The sequence below is a fragment of the Perna viridis genome, chromosome 3 (assembly GCF_037379345.1).
Source record: "Perna viridis isolate PV_CMFRI_1.1 ecotype Kerala chromosome 3, ASM3737934v1, whole genome shotgun sequence".
Lineage (NCBI taxonomy): Eukaryota > Metazoa > Mollusca > Bivalvia > Mytilida > Mytilidae > Perna > Perna viridis.
In genome coordinates this window covers 19,785,543-19,806,714 of record NC_142447.1, presented here as the reverse complement: position 1 = coordinate 19,806,714, position 21,172 = coordinate 19,785,543, and the positions used below count along the sequence as shown (strand labels likewise).

Sequence of the window (21,172 nt, the reverse complement as noted above, 5' to 3'; positions counted from 1 at the left end):
GAATGATTAATTTGGAATACTTGTTCTGTTCTTAATTGTTCCGTTTACTGTTCTTTTTATATGCAAAAATGCTGGTGAGGTAATATTTAAATAGGTTTTGGCATGCACAAACGGAATCATTTTATACGTGACAACACTCCTGTTAGGATGTTTTGGTATTAACATTGATTCGCTCGAAGGGTGAACATTGAATCTAAAAACCTTGGTTCCTCTGATTACTTTGTGAATTTAGGATAACTGGAGCCTGCCCTGTGGTGTGAGGGTTTCCTCGTCGTTAATTTAAGACAAACGTGGGCCTTGAGCTGAAAATTTTCATTCCAGTGGGGTTGTTGTCTTTTTTTAAATACTCATCATATTCATTCTCATTAAATCTTGTATATCTTGCCCTAGATAGACGACAGTTCGCTTCTTCTCATTGATAACATGTCTTTTTTAAAATCAGAGCTATTATGTACATTCTAATTTACGAAAAAAAAAAAACAAAAATGACTACTAGATCTGTGTCTGGGAACTTTTTAAATAACATAACTTAGAATTATGGTATATACTGCAAAAAAAATTAACGAATAATAGCATAAAAAATAATTGGATTTAATTGGGGTTAACTTGTTTTTGCGAAAATTTTAAGTTGAAAACCCTGTTTTGTTTAGACATTTTATGTTTTTTTTTCACTAACTCCTATATGACATTTTTTAAATGATACTTTTGTTTAAGAAATCTGGGTGTTCTTATCTGTTGCTTTTGAAATTTTAAGTAGCAGTCCACTTAAGAATCATGCAATTTTCACTGAAAGTGATTTATTGATGTCAGCTATTTTATCCAAATTGACTTTAAATCAGTTGGATATATAAGAAAAACAATGAATAATATAAAAAAAAGAAAAATGTTTTCACCGTTACCATAACAACAACCACTCCTTAGCAACCACCAATTTAGGGTCTAATAATCACAAAAATGTCACAATTTGAATGTATTTTTTTATATCTAATGGTGGAAATCTACCAAACTAAATAATTATATTAATTAAAAGTGTCTTATGGAAAATAATTTACAATAAAGTACAAAGAAATCTGATTGGTTAAGATCTGGTTACCATAGCAACCACAATTCTTAATTTTTGACAATTTTAAATATACGAAAATAGGCTATGTTCAGACCCGTTTTGCTAACAAAAGCAAGAAGATATTATCCAATGTATTCATGGATGTGTAGATGCTCTTTACTGAAACATATAAAAAAATCTGTAGTACATCTTTATTTTTTGCACATTTGGACCTGAAATCACCCCATAAAAAACTTTTTGTCTTCTTCACGCTTTTCAGTCACTTTGTCCAGACCATACCTTTTTTGTCTTTTGACCTAGACTTCTAATATTTGGTATATCCTCTCGGGGCAGAGTTTCACGTACCAGAGTTCGTGACCTTGGACCTTGAACCTTTAATCTCAAGGTCAAATAACATACAAATGTTGGGAAAATACGATACAATATTTTATATGTACCATTACTTTTTGGTCTTTTTACTTAGATATCTGACCTGTTTGACATTTAAGCAAATCAAATCAAGTTAGAGTGTAATGTTCTAGATTGGATGACTTTTGACCTTACCCTTAGATTCCAAGCTCAAATGATATACAAAGTTTTGGCTAAATACACAAAATTTTGTCTAGGCCATAATTTTCTTTTGTCTTTTTTACTTAAACATCTGATATTTGGCATGGGGTTATGTTTTCTCAAGGTGAGGCGCCTCGTACTAGATTGGTTGACATTTGAACTTGACCTTTGACCTCATGGTCAAATAACATATCGACTTTTGACTTGATGAGTGTTAATGAGGAGAGATGTCATATGATTGATACTAAATTTTTTTTATTAATTTATGTATTTTAGAGAATTCCATCAGACCCAAGAATAATATTTCTTGTTTTTGTTGATCAACTCTTGACATTATATCCCATGTCCATTTTTTAACTACTGTTTTATTGAAATGCACATCTTCTTATCAAAATGTCCCAGGATTACATTGATTTGATTTCCGTTAGAATCTTGGTTTCAATGATTACTCTTGTAAACATGAACATATAGGTTCTTGTTTACAGAATATGTCAAAATGTTTTATAATTTTGCTGTTCATACATAATTTCACAATACTGTGACTTACTCAACATGGAATTTTGTGCCAGAAATTTAGATAAGAACAATTGGAAAATCAACATTTATAATATGTTATAGAAACATTATAAATGGATAACTAGAGGTTTAAGAGAGCCTGAATCGTTCACCTGGTTTACCATTTGCTTATTAGAAAAAAATGGCAATGAGACAGGCTAAGTTAAAATTAACTGAATAGTCAAATGCAGGAAATGCTTTTAATAGCATTTCATTACCTGAACCATAATTTTGCTGTGCTGAAGGCAACAGTTTTTTGAATTATTTTAAAAAAAACTCTTCTAACCCTATTTTCCTTTTTAGTATAGGCAGCCATATACATTTTTAATGGATTAAAAACAAGTCTTTTCGAGCACAATACACTAAAGAATTAATATGCTTTATTTCCATGGTTAAATGGTTTAAGAGAAGAAGATCAAAATTGCGCATGTACATTTGGAAAAATTAAGAATTGTTTCAGGAGCCATAACTCCTAAATTAGTAGACAAATCGTTTCGAAAATTTCGTTATTGGTCAATCTTATGATGCTGAACTATATATCCCTCAACGAATGGCAATATCCTTTGAGTTGTTTGCAAAACATGCCTTCTGACCCCTATGTCTTATTTTTAGTAACAGGGGTTATGTTTTTGTTATGGATCAAGAATCCCAACATTTATTTTGTATGGAATACCATACAGAACAATTATTTTTGAGGAGAATATTTTCAACGTTGTACATACGAGGAATGCCAAAAACACTTTTATAGGGGTCATAACTCCTACATCAGTTGTAAATATCGTTTGCAGAATTTCGGCATCTGTTTTATATTAATCCTGGACAATATTATCCCCTGCCAGAATTTCGCTTAAAGCAACGGGTTTTTTTTGGGGTTATTTTTTTAAATGCCTTAAGACACCTATGTTCTATTTCTAGTAACGACGGCTATATTTTTTTTCACGGATCATAAATCCCAACGGTCATTTTGTGCACAATTATCTAGAGGAGGAGAATTTCGAAAATTGTCGATGACGAGGGACGCCAAGTGATAGCAGAAGCTTACTTGGCTTTTGGCAAGAAGAGCTAAAGTAACAAATGTTTGTTTACTGGCCTGTTTCCCTACATCTGTTACTTGTAGCTGTCTAGAAACTATGTGAGAACTAAACATGGGTAACATAAAATTAAACATTTCGTCTTGTCGTGGCATTTAAGAATAAATTTCATAATTGTAAAATGCTAACTACTTCAATTTATAGTCAAAACGTTTACATGATCTTTCTACTTATTATTGCCCATACATGAGATCAGAAGTAAACTTTAATACAGTCAATAAAATGTAAAATGTAGGTTGCAGACTTCGTTTGCATGCTGATTCAATATCCTTGATGTATCCGTATTTGACTTCAGTTATATAATCCAACCTTTAATATTTAATGAGGTATTATACCAAAAGTACTAAATCGTGATGTTTTTTTTACAAAAAATTAAGTTTTTGTCTTCTTTGGCATATTCCTTTATATATTTTTCCCTATATTCAACTATGTTGGAACACAGACATAAACATGTAGGCAGATTTATAAGCGAAATACAATTAGAAGTACCTAGACAAAAAAGGAATTAGAGTGTTAAATCAGGTATAGAAAAGATTGCAAAAAAATGAAATTAAAAAAAAGATTTTTGAAAATGATGCTTATAGGCATTAGAAAAAATTGCAACAAAATAAGATTTAAAAAAGATATTTGAAAAAGTCAACAATGACAACAGACAACGACAATAAACACAAAGTGATGGCAATAGCTCACACTGACCTTCGTTCCAGATGAGCTTGAATATACGATGAGAAAACCATCCTCTTCTAACTAAATTCTGTTATTCAGAATGTTAGTTTAAAACGCCAGACTTTGATTAATTTAAGTTTTAATTACTCTTAATTATATATCATCGTAATGGAACAAAATGTAAACTTGATCTGTAACTTATCATTGTGAATTGATCATGTCATTATCTGAAAGCGTTTAGGAAAAGTCCTTAAAACGATTATTTTTGTAAATTTTGCCAAGTTCAAGGCCCGTAATCATCGAAGCGACATCAAACACAAACTTGTATCGCAACTTATCACGGTTAATTTATAATAAAAATCATGTCAATATCTGCAAATGTTCAGAAAAAAAAGTCATGAAAACGGTTATTTCTGTGAATTTTGATCACTGCAAAGGCCGTAATTTCGGTAAAAATTATCGAAAAGTAAACTTGACCTTTTACTTATCATCATGAACTTTTTAACCATAAAATATTTCAATATCTGCAAGTGTTTGAAAAAAAAAGTCCGGAAAACTTAAGATGGACTGATTCACTAACGGTCAGACGGACGGGTCAAAAACATGCGCAACTGCAGTGCGTGGGGTATATGTTTTTAAGCTCATAGTTCTTCTCCTTTGAAATTAAGAGAACACATATTCCATTAAAGATGTAAAAGATTAGTAATGCTATTGGAGTTATGCACGATCAGGTGATAATGGGCAAGTGATTCTTTACATTTACGACATACTGTGAGGTGAAATATTGCATTAAATCAGTAAATAACTTAAGCCAAACTTGTGTTTGTCATCTGACCATAAGGTCAAAGATCATCTTCAAAAATCACACACCTTTTTTACATAACACTCAACCTCGGCGTGAAATACCCACATACCAAATGTCAGATATCTTAGTAAAAAGGCAAAAAAGTTATGGCACACTTTGTGTATCTTATTTGACCATGAGGTTGACAGGATAAATTCAGGTAAAATTTCATCTATTCTGATACGCCACACTCCACCTTGAGATGATATACAAACATACTAAATATTAGAAGTCTAGGTCAAAAGACAAAAAGCGTTATGGTATGTGCAACGCCACACTCCACCTTGAGATGATATACAAACATACTAAATATTAGAAGTCTAGGTCAAAAGACAAAAAGCGTTATGGTATGTGCAAATTTTGTATGAATGGCGTCAAACTTTGGTATTTTATTTGAACATGAGGTAAAAAGTGAAGTTCAAATGTCAACCACCCTAGTATGTGATGCCTGGCCTTCAGGTTTTATAATCCATACCAAATATCAGATGTATAAATGAAAAGACAAAACAATTTTAGCCCAGACAAAATTTTGGCCAAAATTTTGGAGTCAAAGGTCAAGGTCAAAAGTTATCCTATCTTGAACATAACAATCTACCTTAATGTGATTTATTTACATACCAAAAATCAGATATCTTGGTAAAAAAACATAAAAAAGGAATATGGCCAAGACAAAGTTTTTTATGGTATTTTGCCAAAATTTTATGTTATTTGTCCTCGGGGTCAAAGGTCAAGGTCATAGGTCACCTACCTAAAACATTACTCCCTGCCTTGGAGTGATATAGATAAATGCCAAAGATCAGATATATAAGTAAAAAGACCAAAAAATAATGACACAAACAAAATTATGTATCATATTTTGCCAAAATTTGTATGTTATTTGACCTTGAGGTTAAAGGTCAAGGTCAAAAGTCGCCCACTCTGGTATGAAACAATCTATCCTGAGTGGATAAACCAACATACCAAATATTAGTCCTTACAGGGGTCGAGATGAGCAAAAAACAAAGATATGCTACATATTTTTATTTTTGATATGTTTCAGTGGGGAACACCTAGTGTGCATACATTTAATTAATATCTTCTTGCTCCTGTTACCAAAACGGTTCTGAACAAAGCCTATTTTCGTACATTTCAAATTGTCAAAAATTAATAATTTTGGTTGCTATGGTAACCAGATCTTAACCAATCTGATTGCTTTGTACTTTATTGTAAATTGTTTTTCCTAAGACATACTTCATTAATATATGACGCACTGTGTATCTAATTTTCCTTGAATACAATGTAACGCTGGATTAATACTACATCGTTTTTGCATTTTGTATATCGCTTCAGTATTTGGATAAAAGTTATATGCAATAAGATATTTGGTATCCCACTGTTTTGTGCATGTAACATAATTTAAACCAAGCACATATCATTATTTGATGGTGAACTCGAAAGGATAAAATGATACAAAATGGAAAGAAATAAAAATGCATGGTACTAGATCCAATGAATTGTAAATTACATGTTGGATCAATGATTATTTTGCCTGTCAATATTTATGATGTTACCACTGTCAAAGGTACAGCTATTTGAATTTCAAATGGTTAACATGGGTAGACGGGATCTCAAGAATTGACGATTTAAAGTACATGTACATGGATTTTCATAACTAAAAGTTATATGCAATAAGATATCTGGCATTCCACTGTTTTGTGAATGTAACATAATTCAAACCAAGCACATATCATTATTTGATGGTCAGTTACACTGCAGTATATGTGTTTCATAATATTAGTTGAGTGTTAAAGAGTAACCTCGATAACCAAGGTTCTAGCGGGAATCAAAAGAAATCAAGCCAGGGACAAAGACCAGACATGGAAAACATAGACACACACAACAAAGAACATGTAGCAACTAAAATAATACATACAATGTAACAAATGCAAATGAGCAACTCGACTCCGTTAAGTGTTTCAAATCGGGAAAGGCTTTAGAGAAGTAGAGATAAAATATTCTAAATTCTTAGATAAAAAAGATGCTTCATAATTTGGTCGTTTCATATATTTTTTTTGAAGGCTAGATATATCATAATACCAATGTTATGATACGAGCAAGCGATATAAACATTCGCTCTTGGTTGTTGTGTGATCGTGTGGCAAATCCAAAATGATCGAAAGTAACATTTTGACGTTTCTAACGTTGATCTCACAATACATGTGCTGACGTCAAAGAAATTGAATACACTGTAACGACCATAAAACGTTTCTATGCCACCAATATCGAACCACCAAAACTTGTATTGAACATTAACAAGTGCCATTACCAAGAAAGGACCATTTCTGCTGTTTTCATTCTTCCGTTTTCACTTTGATATTTCCATTTGATATACGGACCTTTTTACTTTTCAATGAAAAACTTTTCAAAGAGTTTCACAGTTCGGATATTGCATTGTTAACCTTTATTAAAAACAACAGAGAAAGGCATATAATATAGTTGTGATCAAAACTGTCAGTGTTTGATGGAATTCATATTTACCATAGTGAATTCTATTGAGGAACATGTTCGCCTCAGTTCTACATTCGTCATATGTAGTTTGACACGAAACAAGTTTGTCTTAGCATTCTTTAGCTATAATTTGATATAACTCTGATGTATGTAGATAAAGCATGTTCCGTGCTACACTGAAGTGGCATTGCAGGGTCGAACACTTGTTTATGAATTTCCAGAAAGTAATGGCTATATAAAGACCGGGTTCTAGAAGTTCTCATGTATTTACTGGTCGTAGTCCAAACCCGCTGTAGGCTAACAAAATAATCGAATTAAGGTTCGTCCTCCCATCTTGGTATGGTCATCAGTTGATTCCATTCATCGAAATGTAATCTCCTCCGTCTTGAAAGCTAGGGCCTTTCGCTAACTGAAAATTCTCTCGATTACAAAATGATTCAAAATTGTAAAGAAAAGTAAGAATTTAAATTTGGACGTTAATGTTAGTGGAATAAAAGGCAAAGACGCAAGAAGGTAAACGAGTAATGATTATTAATTTTATAATTTTGAAATTATCTTTTTTCTGAACTGGACTGGGACTAGGCAATCAAGGCAAATATTTTATTGATAAGCACCTTTCTTCTTTAATTTGATATAACTGTCCCGCATGCTGCAGACTGAAGTTTCGCTGACTTTGTGACCAAGGTCGGCGGTGAACTTTCTGGAAGCTCTGGCAAAACCATTGTCTACAGCATAACGGGCTATCATGGCACGAGTATTGTCGTCGTAGATGTTGTATTCACCTCTCTTTCCTTTGCATGAAATAGTAGATGGGTAAGCGGCTACCAAAATATCTACACCGTCATTTGCTGCTTGAACAACGAGTTGTTCTTTCTGGGTTTTACATGCTGAAGGGTCAGGAAGACCTGGCGTGGAAGGTTTCGTAACCTTGCTGGAACCGGACTTCAACCACTGTGTGAGTGACATAGTGAACTGAATTGTTTAGATTTCCAAAAGTATTTATTATGCATCCTTAATTTGAGAAATTTTAAGCGTTGGTCACAACTTTGGCGACAAACATCACTTTTACAAATATCTTCTTTTTATAATGCCGCTAACTATAATTATTATCACTATTTAAAGATAATCATTTAATTATTTGCTTTTCAAGTTAAAAGATCAAACAGATAATTAATCTTGATTTGAGTCGTTATCGTCAATCAACTAACGATTTTCAGCTAAACCATGCATGTAAAATTTACAACCTAAAATTTTTGTTTTGAAATTTTGTTTTTCTTGAATTTAACAACCCACGAAAATGTCTTTTTTTGTAAATCCACGAAAATTGATGTCAACGAAAATAAATGAATTCACAGTACTTGGTGTGTCGGTATTTGTATAATGTTGTAGATTCCTACTCTCTTACCGATACAATAAGAGGTTGTCGTATTCAGTTATATTATGTGATAATGTTTGCACCAAAGATTTATTGACGAGGAAGTAAAACGAAAGCTATATTTTATTAACGTCTGAGAATGTGACGACACCATTCACTACACTGCTCCATTGGATCAAAATGATACAGGGAAAAATGTAAAAGTATAGAATGGTCCGAAAAATTCCCAACAATGTTAGAACTGTCAAATTTGCGAACCAAAGTTTTGGTCGTTCCATCCGCGGCACTCGAACCCGTACCGCTATGACATCTAAGGCTTTACCGCCTGCTCAAAGTCCAGCACCCTAGACCACTCGACCGCTAGACTATATTACTTGCCTAATATAGCCTAGCTGGTTTAGGGCGCTGGACTTTGTGCAGGCGGCGTTGCCATAGATGTCACATCGGATAAATTGATACAGGGAAGATAATGTAAGTATAAAAAGGTCTTAAAATTTCCAAACGATGTCAGAACTGACAAATTTGCATATATATCCAAGCTAGCCGAGTGGTGTAGGGTGCTGGACTTTGTTCAGGCTGTGTTGCCATAGATACCACAGCGGTTCGAGTTTTGCTATGAAAATTTGCCTGTTCTAACATCGTCGGAAATTTTTCAGACCCTTATAAGTATATATGTAGTTGCAATATCTTAACTAAAAAGTGGTTGGCCAAAATGAATGACTCGTTACCTACTTTTAATCACGTGTGAAATCAAAACGAAAAAATGTTCATTCATATTAACGATTTTTCTTTTAAAATCAAAGTACATCTAGTAACCTATTTTTCATGATAATACATATAATATTGGATTTATTGAGCTATACATACACTAGTAGAAGGCAATCAAGCCTTTAGAAGCTCTCCAGATTGAACATGAGGTATTATTATCATAAGCGGTGTAGACTTGAACTAAATAATGTAAAAATCAACAAAATGCTATTTTTTCTTTTTTTTTTTTTTTTTTTTTTTTTTTTTTGTCATTCTTCTTGATAAAAGTATTCATAGAAAATTTATCATCATAATTGACAATTATCAAAATGTAAAAAAAATTAACATTCTCTATTTGACTTTAATGTACAATGGTAACAAACTTTAGACAACTTCCCTAATTGAAGAACAACTGATATGTGAAAATGGATATTAGCAAGCCCATGGTTGAACTGAAATGACTTTGATGAGACTCGTAAAATTACATATGTACTGATTGTTTAAGAAACATTCGTCACTTTGTGAACCTCATTTTTCTAATAATTATACGTTACTGTTTATTTAACCTCACTTATGTTTTCTCTTTTCATGTCAGCAATTTGCTTATTCTGTAGTCAACACGTTTGTCAAAAGATTTATAAGGGTTTCCTGTCCAAATAAGACATCCAGAAATGTTTTGCTTTAAATATGCATATATGGCGCATTATGGATTGTGCATGCCTTAGTATTTTTCCACAATTTATTCAGATAAAACCTTATAATAGGATTAAGATATTTTAGGCTGAGTTAAAAACGAAGTGCGATATAATAATTCGATATGAGAGAAATTATAATGTGTCGATGTATTTCGGGAGAGCAAATCTTTAATGGTTTGATGCGACATGTATTTACAAAATCTTTTATGTGGACTATTAAGATGGCGGAAGTTAATTCAAGAAGAAAAGAAATCACAAACTGGAAGAGAGGACTCTGTATAGCATTGGCATTAGTATTGAAAAGTAATAAAGCAAATTATCAATAACCGCGGTTAATATGCTTACATCCTTCCTAATAAGTAATGAAATACGTAAGCAGAAACAAGTTTCTAAAAATATTTTAAACGTACATGTCTTATTGAGCAACACTTAAATCATGAAACTTCAAATGCATCTTTTAACTTGATTTATTTGTTTTATAATTCATTTTATTATGACAAATAGTACTTACACAATTAACTCATTTTATCAACAATAATGCCGCAAAATACAAAACCTATCTAGTTATATATCTGTCTTACCTGTCAGTAAATTTTCTGTCACTGTATGGTCTTCTTGCCTTTCTAAAATAGATTAATGTATATACTTTCGCAAGTAATATAGCCTGTAATAAAGTTTGATAAAACTGTTATTTTAAATTTCGTATATTGAAAGCATCTTCTTAGATGTGATATCTGTTAATCGTATTATCCAAATCGCAATTATCTTTGGTTGCTTTTTGTTTGGCATGTTTCATAACGTGTTAAGTCCGTCACCAATTAACAATAAGAACATTTTGTAATGTTAAATTAACTTAAGAAAACGGTGTACTGTGTTGAAAACGAAAGGAGTGTGTAGCTGAAATCTGATGTACAGAGTGGGAATATAATGCTGTATTGATGTGCATGAATTGCATAGATTTTCTAAGGGAGCACGAATGTGCCAATAGAGATCTTAAAACAAGAACAATACTGTGGAAGAAATCTTACATTATGTATAATCCTTCAATTAAATTATCTTCTATGACCTTAACTGGATTGATATAATTATCATACTTACGCCCATTTGCTTTTGATTCGTTTACTAAAAGTGTCTACAGCAATTAATATGTATGTTCAGTGAACCAGTGACAAATTATCTTGTCCAGTGCAAATTGTTAAAATCGAATATATACATTTCATCCAAAGATATATATAGACGTAGTTTATTAATACTGGTGAATAAATACCAGTAAGACAAAACAGATTTCAAACTATTATTATTTGATGAATTTCAACAGCAATGTTTTATGGGCAAACAATTGCGGTTTAATCTACACTACTAAACAAGTACATCGTCAAAGGAAATGTAATAAAGTAATAAAGGCATAGAAATAGACATATACAAATATTATTTTTACAGAATAAATGGATAATTATGGCTATATAAACTCTTATAGTTACCCAAAGATGAGCTGAAACACAGTCGTCGGTTTCGTTTACTGATCAGTAGAACAATTATCATAATTATGATTGTCAATACTCAAAAAAATATACCAAGTCTGAAATAAAGAAAGTTAAAAAAGGCAACCGATTGGAAAAATCATGAATCCATTATATGATTGGAAAAACGGGGTATAAACTGGGTGTTGAATTAGTCATACACTTTACCTTCAATCAGAAAATAACCACACAGGTTATACCCCGTGAGAAAGTATCGACAATATTGTAGGAATATGAAACTACAGAAAACCTCTTTAACTAAGCTCTTTATAATCCGATTTATAATCTTTGTACAGCAGACACTTTTAAAATCCCCTTATATCAATCTAAACGTAGTTTGAAATTTGGTAAACCAAACACCTGTCTGAACAGAATCATGTCTAAATTGTAAATGCTGTTTGACAGGGGTCACTGTATATCTCGAAAACACCACATGATAAAAGAAATAAAATGGTGTGGAGAAAATACATTCTCTTTTAATAAGCATGTATCATATTTTGATTTACATAATTCGAAACCTTTATTCATATCTTTTTTGATCCTTTAGCAAAAATATGTCGATGTATCTAACACATCTGTACCTAGCTTTAAAAAATACAATTTTAGATTTTTTGTGTTTTTGTTTTAATTTTGAGATATTAATTTGTTTTTATACCACTACTATTTTTACCAGAAGTTATATCAACTCACATTTGTCCCTCACTTGAACGATTTCTTTCTTGTTTGTCATTGTCTTTCATAGTATCTACAAAAAATAATGGAATATAATTGAACGTATGCTTTAAAAGTTAATACTGGTTCTTCCTAATGATAACATATGGCTAGACACTCACAGTAACAGATTGTAATATTATTTCGAGTACATGCTACATATGTTATATGAACTTTGAAAATATGCAGCGATTTGATGTAAATACTTTCATTGCTATAGAAAGTGTGTTTATTTGAGATATTTTATGTTGTTGCCTTTACAGCAGTGTTGGGAAATAAAATGTGAAGTTGAAAAAAATATCATATGATGTTCAAATATATCTGTGTGTATGTCATTAATGTGGTCCTATAAATATGTAAAAAAAAAACTAATTCCCAAACATGCATATTTGTTTGTTTAATAGCCCATTTCTTGTGGCCAACTTAGTCAACTACATTTGTTAGCATTTCTTGGTGTACATCATACGGAGTGAATATATTATGAAAATACATATCTATAAATATTGTAGTACACGAAGTACAACAAAACACGGGTGGAGTATTTAGTACTTTTCTTACAAAGAGCATTGAATTTTTTTCAACAATCACCTTTGCCAAGCAGTTGGCCATAAAATGATTTCAATGTATCAAACAATAAAACACTGAGGAAGCGCTAAGGTTATATTTGTGAATCATGAAAGGGAATATTTAAAAGTAAATTTAATTTGAAAGTGACAAGAATGCAATTTTATATATCATTACTTGTTTTTAACAAAGTCAATAATTGTAACATCTTACATTGTAACGAGTTGAATAACAAGCTTCCTCAGTCAAGATAGTAAGTACCGGGGTTTTTAGTTTCGTCAAGTGCTTTCAAACGGTTAAAATATTAAACAGTCGATATTGGAGAAATCTGAAAATCATCGATGTGTTCAAATGTAATGAAAACACCTCTTCTAATGCCATAATATTTTAAAATATCAACAAAATAAATAAATGTATAAGAAGCGCATAAAACGTTTGTATTTATATTATGCTTTCTTCATAAGATCACATAATTGGAAAGATAAAAATATGCAAATATTTATAAGCAATTGTTAGCCACACTTTATCTGATCAACCCTTTGATGAAAAGGAGTAACTTATCACCTGCGAAAATAAAACCATTGTTATGAATTGGAATTAAAGAAATTTCACTTAAAAAGCATCACTGAAATACGGATCCGTCAGTTCCGTTTATTAAAAGGATTGTTTTGTCATTGACCTGTTATTTGATTTCAAACTATAATCATGATTTCGGAGTAGTTAGCGTGTACTTTTATGTTGATTATGGCCCAAAGGTATGTAATCATAAAAATATAGTTGGATTACCAATATGATATATGTAAACAGGACAAACAAGTATGTACTTTGTGTTTTCCTAAAAAGTCGTTTTCTTATTTCTTTCTTTAAAGAACCTCTTTATTAAATTAAATGTGGAAACCATTGATAGTAAAATTCTTATTCAGGACAGATCTTTCAATTAATAATGGAATTGTTTTTTTTTTTTTTTCGCGGTTCAGTGGGAAAATCTTTTCACCTCAATTATTTCTGTTGATTTTGGTTTGGATAATGATAAAGCTCATGATTATTTCTGGTATTGGTATAACAAAAATAAGTGTGGTGTATATGTCAAAGAAACCAAAACCCTATCAGGGTGTAAATTTCAGCCCAAAGCAATCCATTTGTCTTTAATGAATAACTAGGAAATCCTCATACCACAGCTGACCCAAAAAACATAAATTCTACACAAGTATAGCGAAGGAGCTGCCCCTATATACTCATGTAACATAAACAAATAATTATATAAAGCAAGACATACAGATGCGAAAAATTCTTTACTTGGGACAGGCGCAATACATGTGACGGAGTTAAAGTACTTTGGCGTAATATAACAACACCCCACTCCCCTTGTAAAACCTGACTCATGTGGAAAAATATTACACAATTAAACACACCTACAAATCATTTAAAAAAGGCCTTGTTAGAACGAAAATAAAGAAACTGAATACAATTTCACAAATGTACAAACTACGGACTACTGGCAGTAAACTGACATGCCGGCTGCAGACCAGTTTATACGTAAAAAGCAAGTATTTTGTATTTGACAGTGAGTTCCTTGTATCGGTTGACACATTTTGTGAATATTTTTTACGAGCTTTTGATTTCAAACACCTTCATGTAGTTATTTTTCGATAATGTAAAGATGCCTTTCGTTAAAATCCGAAGCATTATTACAAATACGAGCAAATTTAACCAATTATGATGTGTAAACTACATGTAATGGTGACAAAGGACGTAACCATCTAAAAACGAAAAGATGACAATGGGGAATAAAAAAATCATCTATTTTATCGTAAATGTTAGCATTAAGTTTACAACTATCGATATGGCTTCTAAGATAATGAAACGGACATTCTTATTGTCAACATTTGTTTTATTCAAAGAAAGTTCCACAGGATATATATCTTAAGTATATATATTAAAGTTATCGTTGTGTAGAGCCAAAATATCTTCCAAATACATAAAGTTGATTTTAAATTTTTGTAAAAAATGTTGTCAGGAAGGGTCTTATTTTTTCTAGTTAAACATTGTGATTTGTAACATTACAGCAAGATGTCTGCAATAAGGGCTGCACATTTTCTCCACATAATAGCATTTTTATCTTTAAAAATAGTACTATATGAAAATATGAAAAGAGCGTTACATTAACTTTATGGTACAATGCACAACATATGAAAAGTCAAAAGTTGTTTTTGCATTTTAATTTGGAAAAAAAATAGATATTGCTTTAAACATGCTTGTATCACTATGCGTAATTCCTAATAAATGACGGAGATGTCCAAAAATAGTGTGAGTTAATGCATTTTTGACTAAAATCATTAGGGTCGGTTGCAATGGCAACGGTCTTGATATTTCCATACTTGAAGTGTCCTTATTTGTTCAATGTCAATGTCTTTACAAGGATCATCAAATTCTGAGACTATGCATGTCTGACTGTTGTAAATAATCTGCGTCCTAACAGAGAATTGGTTGATTTTTTTCCGCTAGTTTTGAAGCAACTCATGTTTATCCATGATTACTACGTTACACGTAATCGAGTTCAGAAAGAAAAGAAATACCGAGACTGTAATTTCTTTTCGATCAGACGTCGGTATTGGTATTTTACGTGACGTTGGCATTTTACCAAAAAACATAGAACTATATTAATTTTAGAATTGATCACGCTCTCACATTACAAAATCTAGTATTTTATCACGATAAGTAGAAAGTGCATTGTTAATACTAGCACTATATATTTATATGATACTGATAAAGATGATGATGAGCTTTTTATTTTATTCGAAGGAAATTATTTGACAATACATAAAAAAATCGACGATAAAAAAAAAGAACAAAAGAAAAAATATATATATCATTATCTTGAAACCCATTTAACAAGAGGTGTCTTCAATATGATCATAGCTGTACACAGTGATCGTGATATTTTGTGAATCATAGATGACTATCCCTGGACTAAGAGGGAGTCTTTAAAAATATAATATAATTAAAGGCTTAGCCTATGAACATTTCTCTACATATTCACTTTATCAATAATGCACTGCCACAATGTATGTTCGTATATGTCTGAAACAACAGGAATACATCTAAATACATAGGACATCGTCATGCGATTGCAAAACTTGTACATTGTATATGCTTATGCAAAGGAAATATACATTTATATAAAAAATATAAATGTATTAAAGTAATAAATGTAATTTCGTTCTTAAAAGCGCAAAACAGAAAATAATTTCAATAAAGTGTGATATTTCTATTAAAATTAAAAGAGAACAACAGGTTTTTTATGTGTAAACAACGGATAAATAAATAAATATATGAAATTAAGACTTGAAATTTAATACACAAAGTCCAGGCAAAATTTATCTTATGTTATTCACTGAAATTATTTGAATGTTTCATTACGGTTATGCTTCATTTTTAATGCAATTGATATGCAAGATTTAAAAAAGATGGGATTAAAAAATCGGATAACTGTTAAAGAAAGAATGAGGAAAACATAAAGAAACTAATTTCATAAATTGAAAAATACGGGACACAAATTACATGTTTTATCTAGTCATGAAACAAGGATCAGTATGATATCAGTACTCGTTTATTGTTCGACCACCATTAAATATAGAAATTGTTTTGATTTTCGAAGCCCACGAAAGGAAGTTTAGAGCGGGTGCTAAGAAGAAGGTGCATCGTCAATACTAGCACTATATATTTATATGATACTGATAAAGATGACAATGAGATTTCTATTGTATCGGAAGGATATAATTTGACGATAGATGAAAAAAATATATATAAAATAAATCATCATTATCTTGAAACCCATTTAACAAAAGGTGTTTTCAATATAATCATATCAGTACACAATGATCGTGATATTTTGTGAATCATTGATGGCTATCCCTGAACTATAAAGGAGAATTTTTTCGACGAATTGAATTAAAAGAATATAGTCTTTAAAAATATAATATAGCCTTTATAAAGGCTTAGCCTATGAACATTTCTCTACATATTTACTTTATTAATAATGCACCGCCACAATGTATGCTCTTCTGAGTATACATATATCTGTATTTGCAATGTAAAATGATGTTTCATATGATGATTTCAATTAAAACAATGTGTGTTGGGATTAAAATAAAATATAATGCGGACTAAACCACTTTAATATGTTATAATTGCTAAAAACAAAAGAAATGATTCCTTCCTGACAAAAGAGTATGAAGCAATATTGATTCATCGGCTTCTAACTATTCCTTAGATTTAGAAATTTGACAATACAAATTAAAAGAATTACCTTTAAACACATCTTGTTCAGTTAAATATTTTGCTTCACTTTTATTAAAACCAACTGAACATTCGTAACTGATGTTTATATCTCTTTTTGATAAATTTCGTATTTCTAGAGTAAACCCATCCTCGACAAACTGACCAAAATATTTATTTGTTGCAGGTACAGTTTGATTCATGGTAACTACCAAGGTAAGCATGCGGTCTGGGTCATATCTATCCCATCCTGCTCGATATTTGCAATTCTCTATGTTGCATGAATTTGATAAACATCGTAGGGTTACAGACTGTCCATAGTTATTCACTTTTTCTGAGATTACCCATTGCAAACTTCCTGAAACATAAAAAAAAAACCACAATTATAAATCCGATACATTATAAAATCAAATTTGTTCATAGCAACTTAAGTTAACAGTTTTGAAGTTCTAGAACAGAAGAAGAATCGACTATAATGAATTGGACACAATATGATATTTTTTTCTGTTACAAAACACTATTTTATCTCTATCTACTGATTACAATATCTAATAAAAGACTAATGCGGTGTCAACGTGTCTATAGTGAAGAGAGTGGCACGCTATGTTCCGATAGTTCTTGAAATATATTGAAAGAAAAAGAATATTCATGGAAAATTCAAACTGTGCTTTAAATAGATTTTGAAGACACGATTTGTAAAAATCATTCCCTCATTATTGCGTTAGACTGTAAAACCACTTCAATCGTAGAGATATGTGTGCCTTTAACTATCTGTTTGGTGAAATTTGTGCAGAAGTATACCACTTTTTCACTTTCAGCATTTTTTTTCAACTCACGGTTTGTATACTTTTTCATGTTTTACTACATAGTAAAACCCAAAATCAAGACTTTCAACTCTTTCTTTTTTATTCATTAACAATGTAAACCTATTCATATGAAATGTATCTTCATAAATATTTTACTATAAATCCAGTTTAGATGTAACAGCTAAAAGGGCATATAAACTGAAATGCGTTGAACAAACATATTGAATTTAAATGGATAGATAAACGAGAAATACGTATATTTGACTTCATAACTGAAAATTGTAACGAAAACATATACCTTGTGCTAACGTCAAGCAGCTTATAATACAACCAATAACCGTAAAAAAAACCTGCATTATGCGTAAATAGCCTGTATAATGTTGAATGCAAAAAAGTCATTCCAGAACTGAAAAATAAAAGAAATTGTAAATAGTTTTATTTTTGCCTCGCTTAGACGCGATTATGTCTTCAGCATTGTGTCGTATGTTCTTAATCGTTTCGTTTCTGTTTATAAGTCGATTTACCCATAATTAACGATTAACTGGTTCACTTTTTTCATAATTCTTTGTAAGATTTCAAAACTTTAGCTCATTTTGTAGCTGTGGCACATGTGCTCAGCATATGTCTCTACTCAGCATGTATAATATCATATATATATTTGTCCCTTCATATAGAAAACTAGAATTTGTGTTACATTTATTCCTCATCATGCTGTGCTCGGTATATTCTTGAATATGAGTAATTCTAATTTGATATTTAGAAACCATATTGAATATTCACATTATTTTAGCCGTTGATTTGACCGAGAAAAAACTTTTCCAATGTTTTACCTCCATATCATTTCACATTAAAAAAACAACTCGTTGAAACGTTTTGAAACTTTGTTGTTAGATTTGTATTAGAATAATAAACATGATATCAGTCTTGTATGAAAATTATTATTTCTTTTGTTTTGCAAATGTAAGGTTTTAATATAGGTAAATAGCTGAAAATTGCCCTCTTTTTGTTAGTTTGGTAAAAATACAAGCCCGGTAACTCTTCTACTACATAAACAATTTATGTTAGATATCATAAAGTAATCCTTTCAGAGTGAATTTGATTAAATATTCAGTTAGTTTTTCTTTAAATAGTTTGTTAAAATAACCCTAAATACCAGATATGGTTTAGTTTAGCCAGATTGGATTTGTATGATTCAGATTTTTAAAAAATGCAATATTTTAAACCTTCTGGTTCAAAATCTGCACAGTGGTTTTTCTTTGAAAAACAATGTTAGAAGATGTACTGCAGTTCAGTTCGTAAAATATCTGTACTGTTTTACAATTTAAAGAAAATTGAACTATGGGGAGAATCGTGTTTATCCCGGGTGTACTACCTCATTCAAGATTTCGTTTTGTTCCTTCACATAAATGCTGCCTTCTAGTTAGGCTATAAATGATATAAACTGGACCTTCAGAATATCTAATTCCTTCAGAGGATATTTTGTAGTTTTAAAGCAATTTAAAAAAACCTGTCAGCTGAAGTACGATAAAGTTTTTTTTATATTTCATATATATTTCTACTGAGGTTTTAACCTAACACAACTCTACACAACCAGGGAATACGAATCCTCAATCATTTTGCAATATTTGTTACCGTTAAGACTTATCTTTGTTCTTCTGATATCCTCAAATAAACAGACACAGGCAAATATATATAATATATCTTACAAAATAGACAATAATAGAGAAAGAACAGATATGGTAAAACTGAACAAAAGCACCAAATACAACCTATACAGTAAAGCAAATACTTCTGAGATTTAGAAATGAACCATGTAATAATACTATGACAATAGGAGAAATAATGCCATACTTTGAACTGTTTAATCTTTATGAAAATATTTTCGTAGGAGTATGTTTATAGAAAAAACTTCATGCTTTAATGACATACACATGGTTTTTAAAAAGGCAAGACTCGAATATATATTAAGCCAAATAGTTAACAAATAGGTTTGTTTTTGTTTGTTTGTTGGAGTTTAACGTCCGAGCAGCAATATTTCAGCTATATTCAGACGATGAACATGAAACGGATGATAAAATGAACATGAAATGATGATGAAATGAAAAAGGGATGGGACACAAGGACAATGGGGTCGACAAATTTTGATTGCCACTGGAAATAAGGAGAGGTGGGTAGGGTCGGACAATTTAGTCTCCTGTGGCGGAGCCTATGGTTCCTACTCCGGGAAAATACCACAGTAGGGTTCTTTAAAGTGCGAGGAACGTGGCATCTTTCCCAACACGGTGCACCACTATGGTTTGCAGTCAGGTTTTCCGTATTATAGCCTGACAACCCCAGCATGTAATACGCCAGGGGTACCCCATTCAACCACCTGAGGCACACATCCCAGTTGCTCTGTGGGCAAAGCGCCCTAGCCCCCGGCTAGGGTTCTGAGCACTATTTAGTCGCCTTTTACGACAAGCTTAGCGCTGCTGCAGGCCTATTCTTTTAACACCCGGACCTGCACGGGCCGTTAACAAATAGGCATGATACGTAGTTTTGTCACACGACAACTTCATATTTACCACATAAGATCAAAGATGAAAACGAACAAATAGTAAAGTAATATTAAGTTATAATCAATAGACAGTACTGTATTGCTCTCAGAAAGGAATGAGAATGTATATGCGATTTATAAGAGAACTGGACAGAAAGAATAATCAAGGAAACAAAGGTTCTGGTGGAAATTAAAAGAATGTAATCCAGGGACAAAGAATAGACAGGGTAAAATAACACACACACAAAAAAAATCATTTTCTCCTGCTTTTAATTGGTTCGTGACCAAGACAATATAGACGTTTGGAGTGTTTTCATTCTATTTTAGCTTCAGGTTGATGTTCCACTATTGATCTGTCTTGACGTGGTTAGTAAATATACATAGGCAAATGCAAGGGACTGGGGAGGGGGTGGCTTTTCAATTTGTGAAAATAGTATATTTTACCCCTGCCGTAAAATCAACACCTTGAGGTGATTCTCTGAATCCAACCTCTTTGATCAACATCACATTCCAATCATGGACATTAAATGCAAAATGTACAATTACATATACATGTACATTACAGGCAAAACACATTCAACAAAATATCGTCTATATACACACCAAATAAGTGGATAAGCTATGTTGATGTATTAGGAAATCAGAATACAGTGTACATGGTATGTGTTAGAAACCAACAACTGAT

General features: G+C 31.5%; 1 protein-coding gene across 9 annotated transcripts in view; it reads right to left on the bottom strand.

Annotated features, from left to right (window-relative positions):
- The window catches only part of LOC148621358 (uncharacterized), a 40,480-nt gene that overhangs the window by 15,486 nt on the left and 3,822 nt on the right, over positions 1-21,172 (bottom strand). For 4 of the 9 annotated variants that reach the window (XR_015921170.1, XM_088575608.1, XM_088575609.1 and 1 more), the window contains exons 1-4: positions 17,177-17,262; positions 12,283-12,337; positions 11,554-11,651; positions 10,654-10,695 (exon numbers count right to left, since the gene is read on the bottom strand). Coding sequence is in view for 4 of the 9 variants with exons in the window: in XM_088575608.1 (XP_088431734.1) it covers positions 10,654-10,695; positions 11,554-11,614 (103 nt within the window). In the remaining 5 variants the exon portion in view is untranslated. Of the gene's footprint in view, positions 1-1,190; positions 8,228-10,653; positions 10,696-11,553; positions 11,652-12,282; positions 12,338-17,176; positions 17,504-18,249; positions 18,358-21,172 lie in introns of those variants that run through there. The other 5 variants (XR_015921168.1, XR_015921169.1, XR_015921166.1 and 2 more) reach the window with 5 other exon arrangements.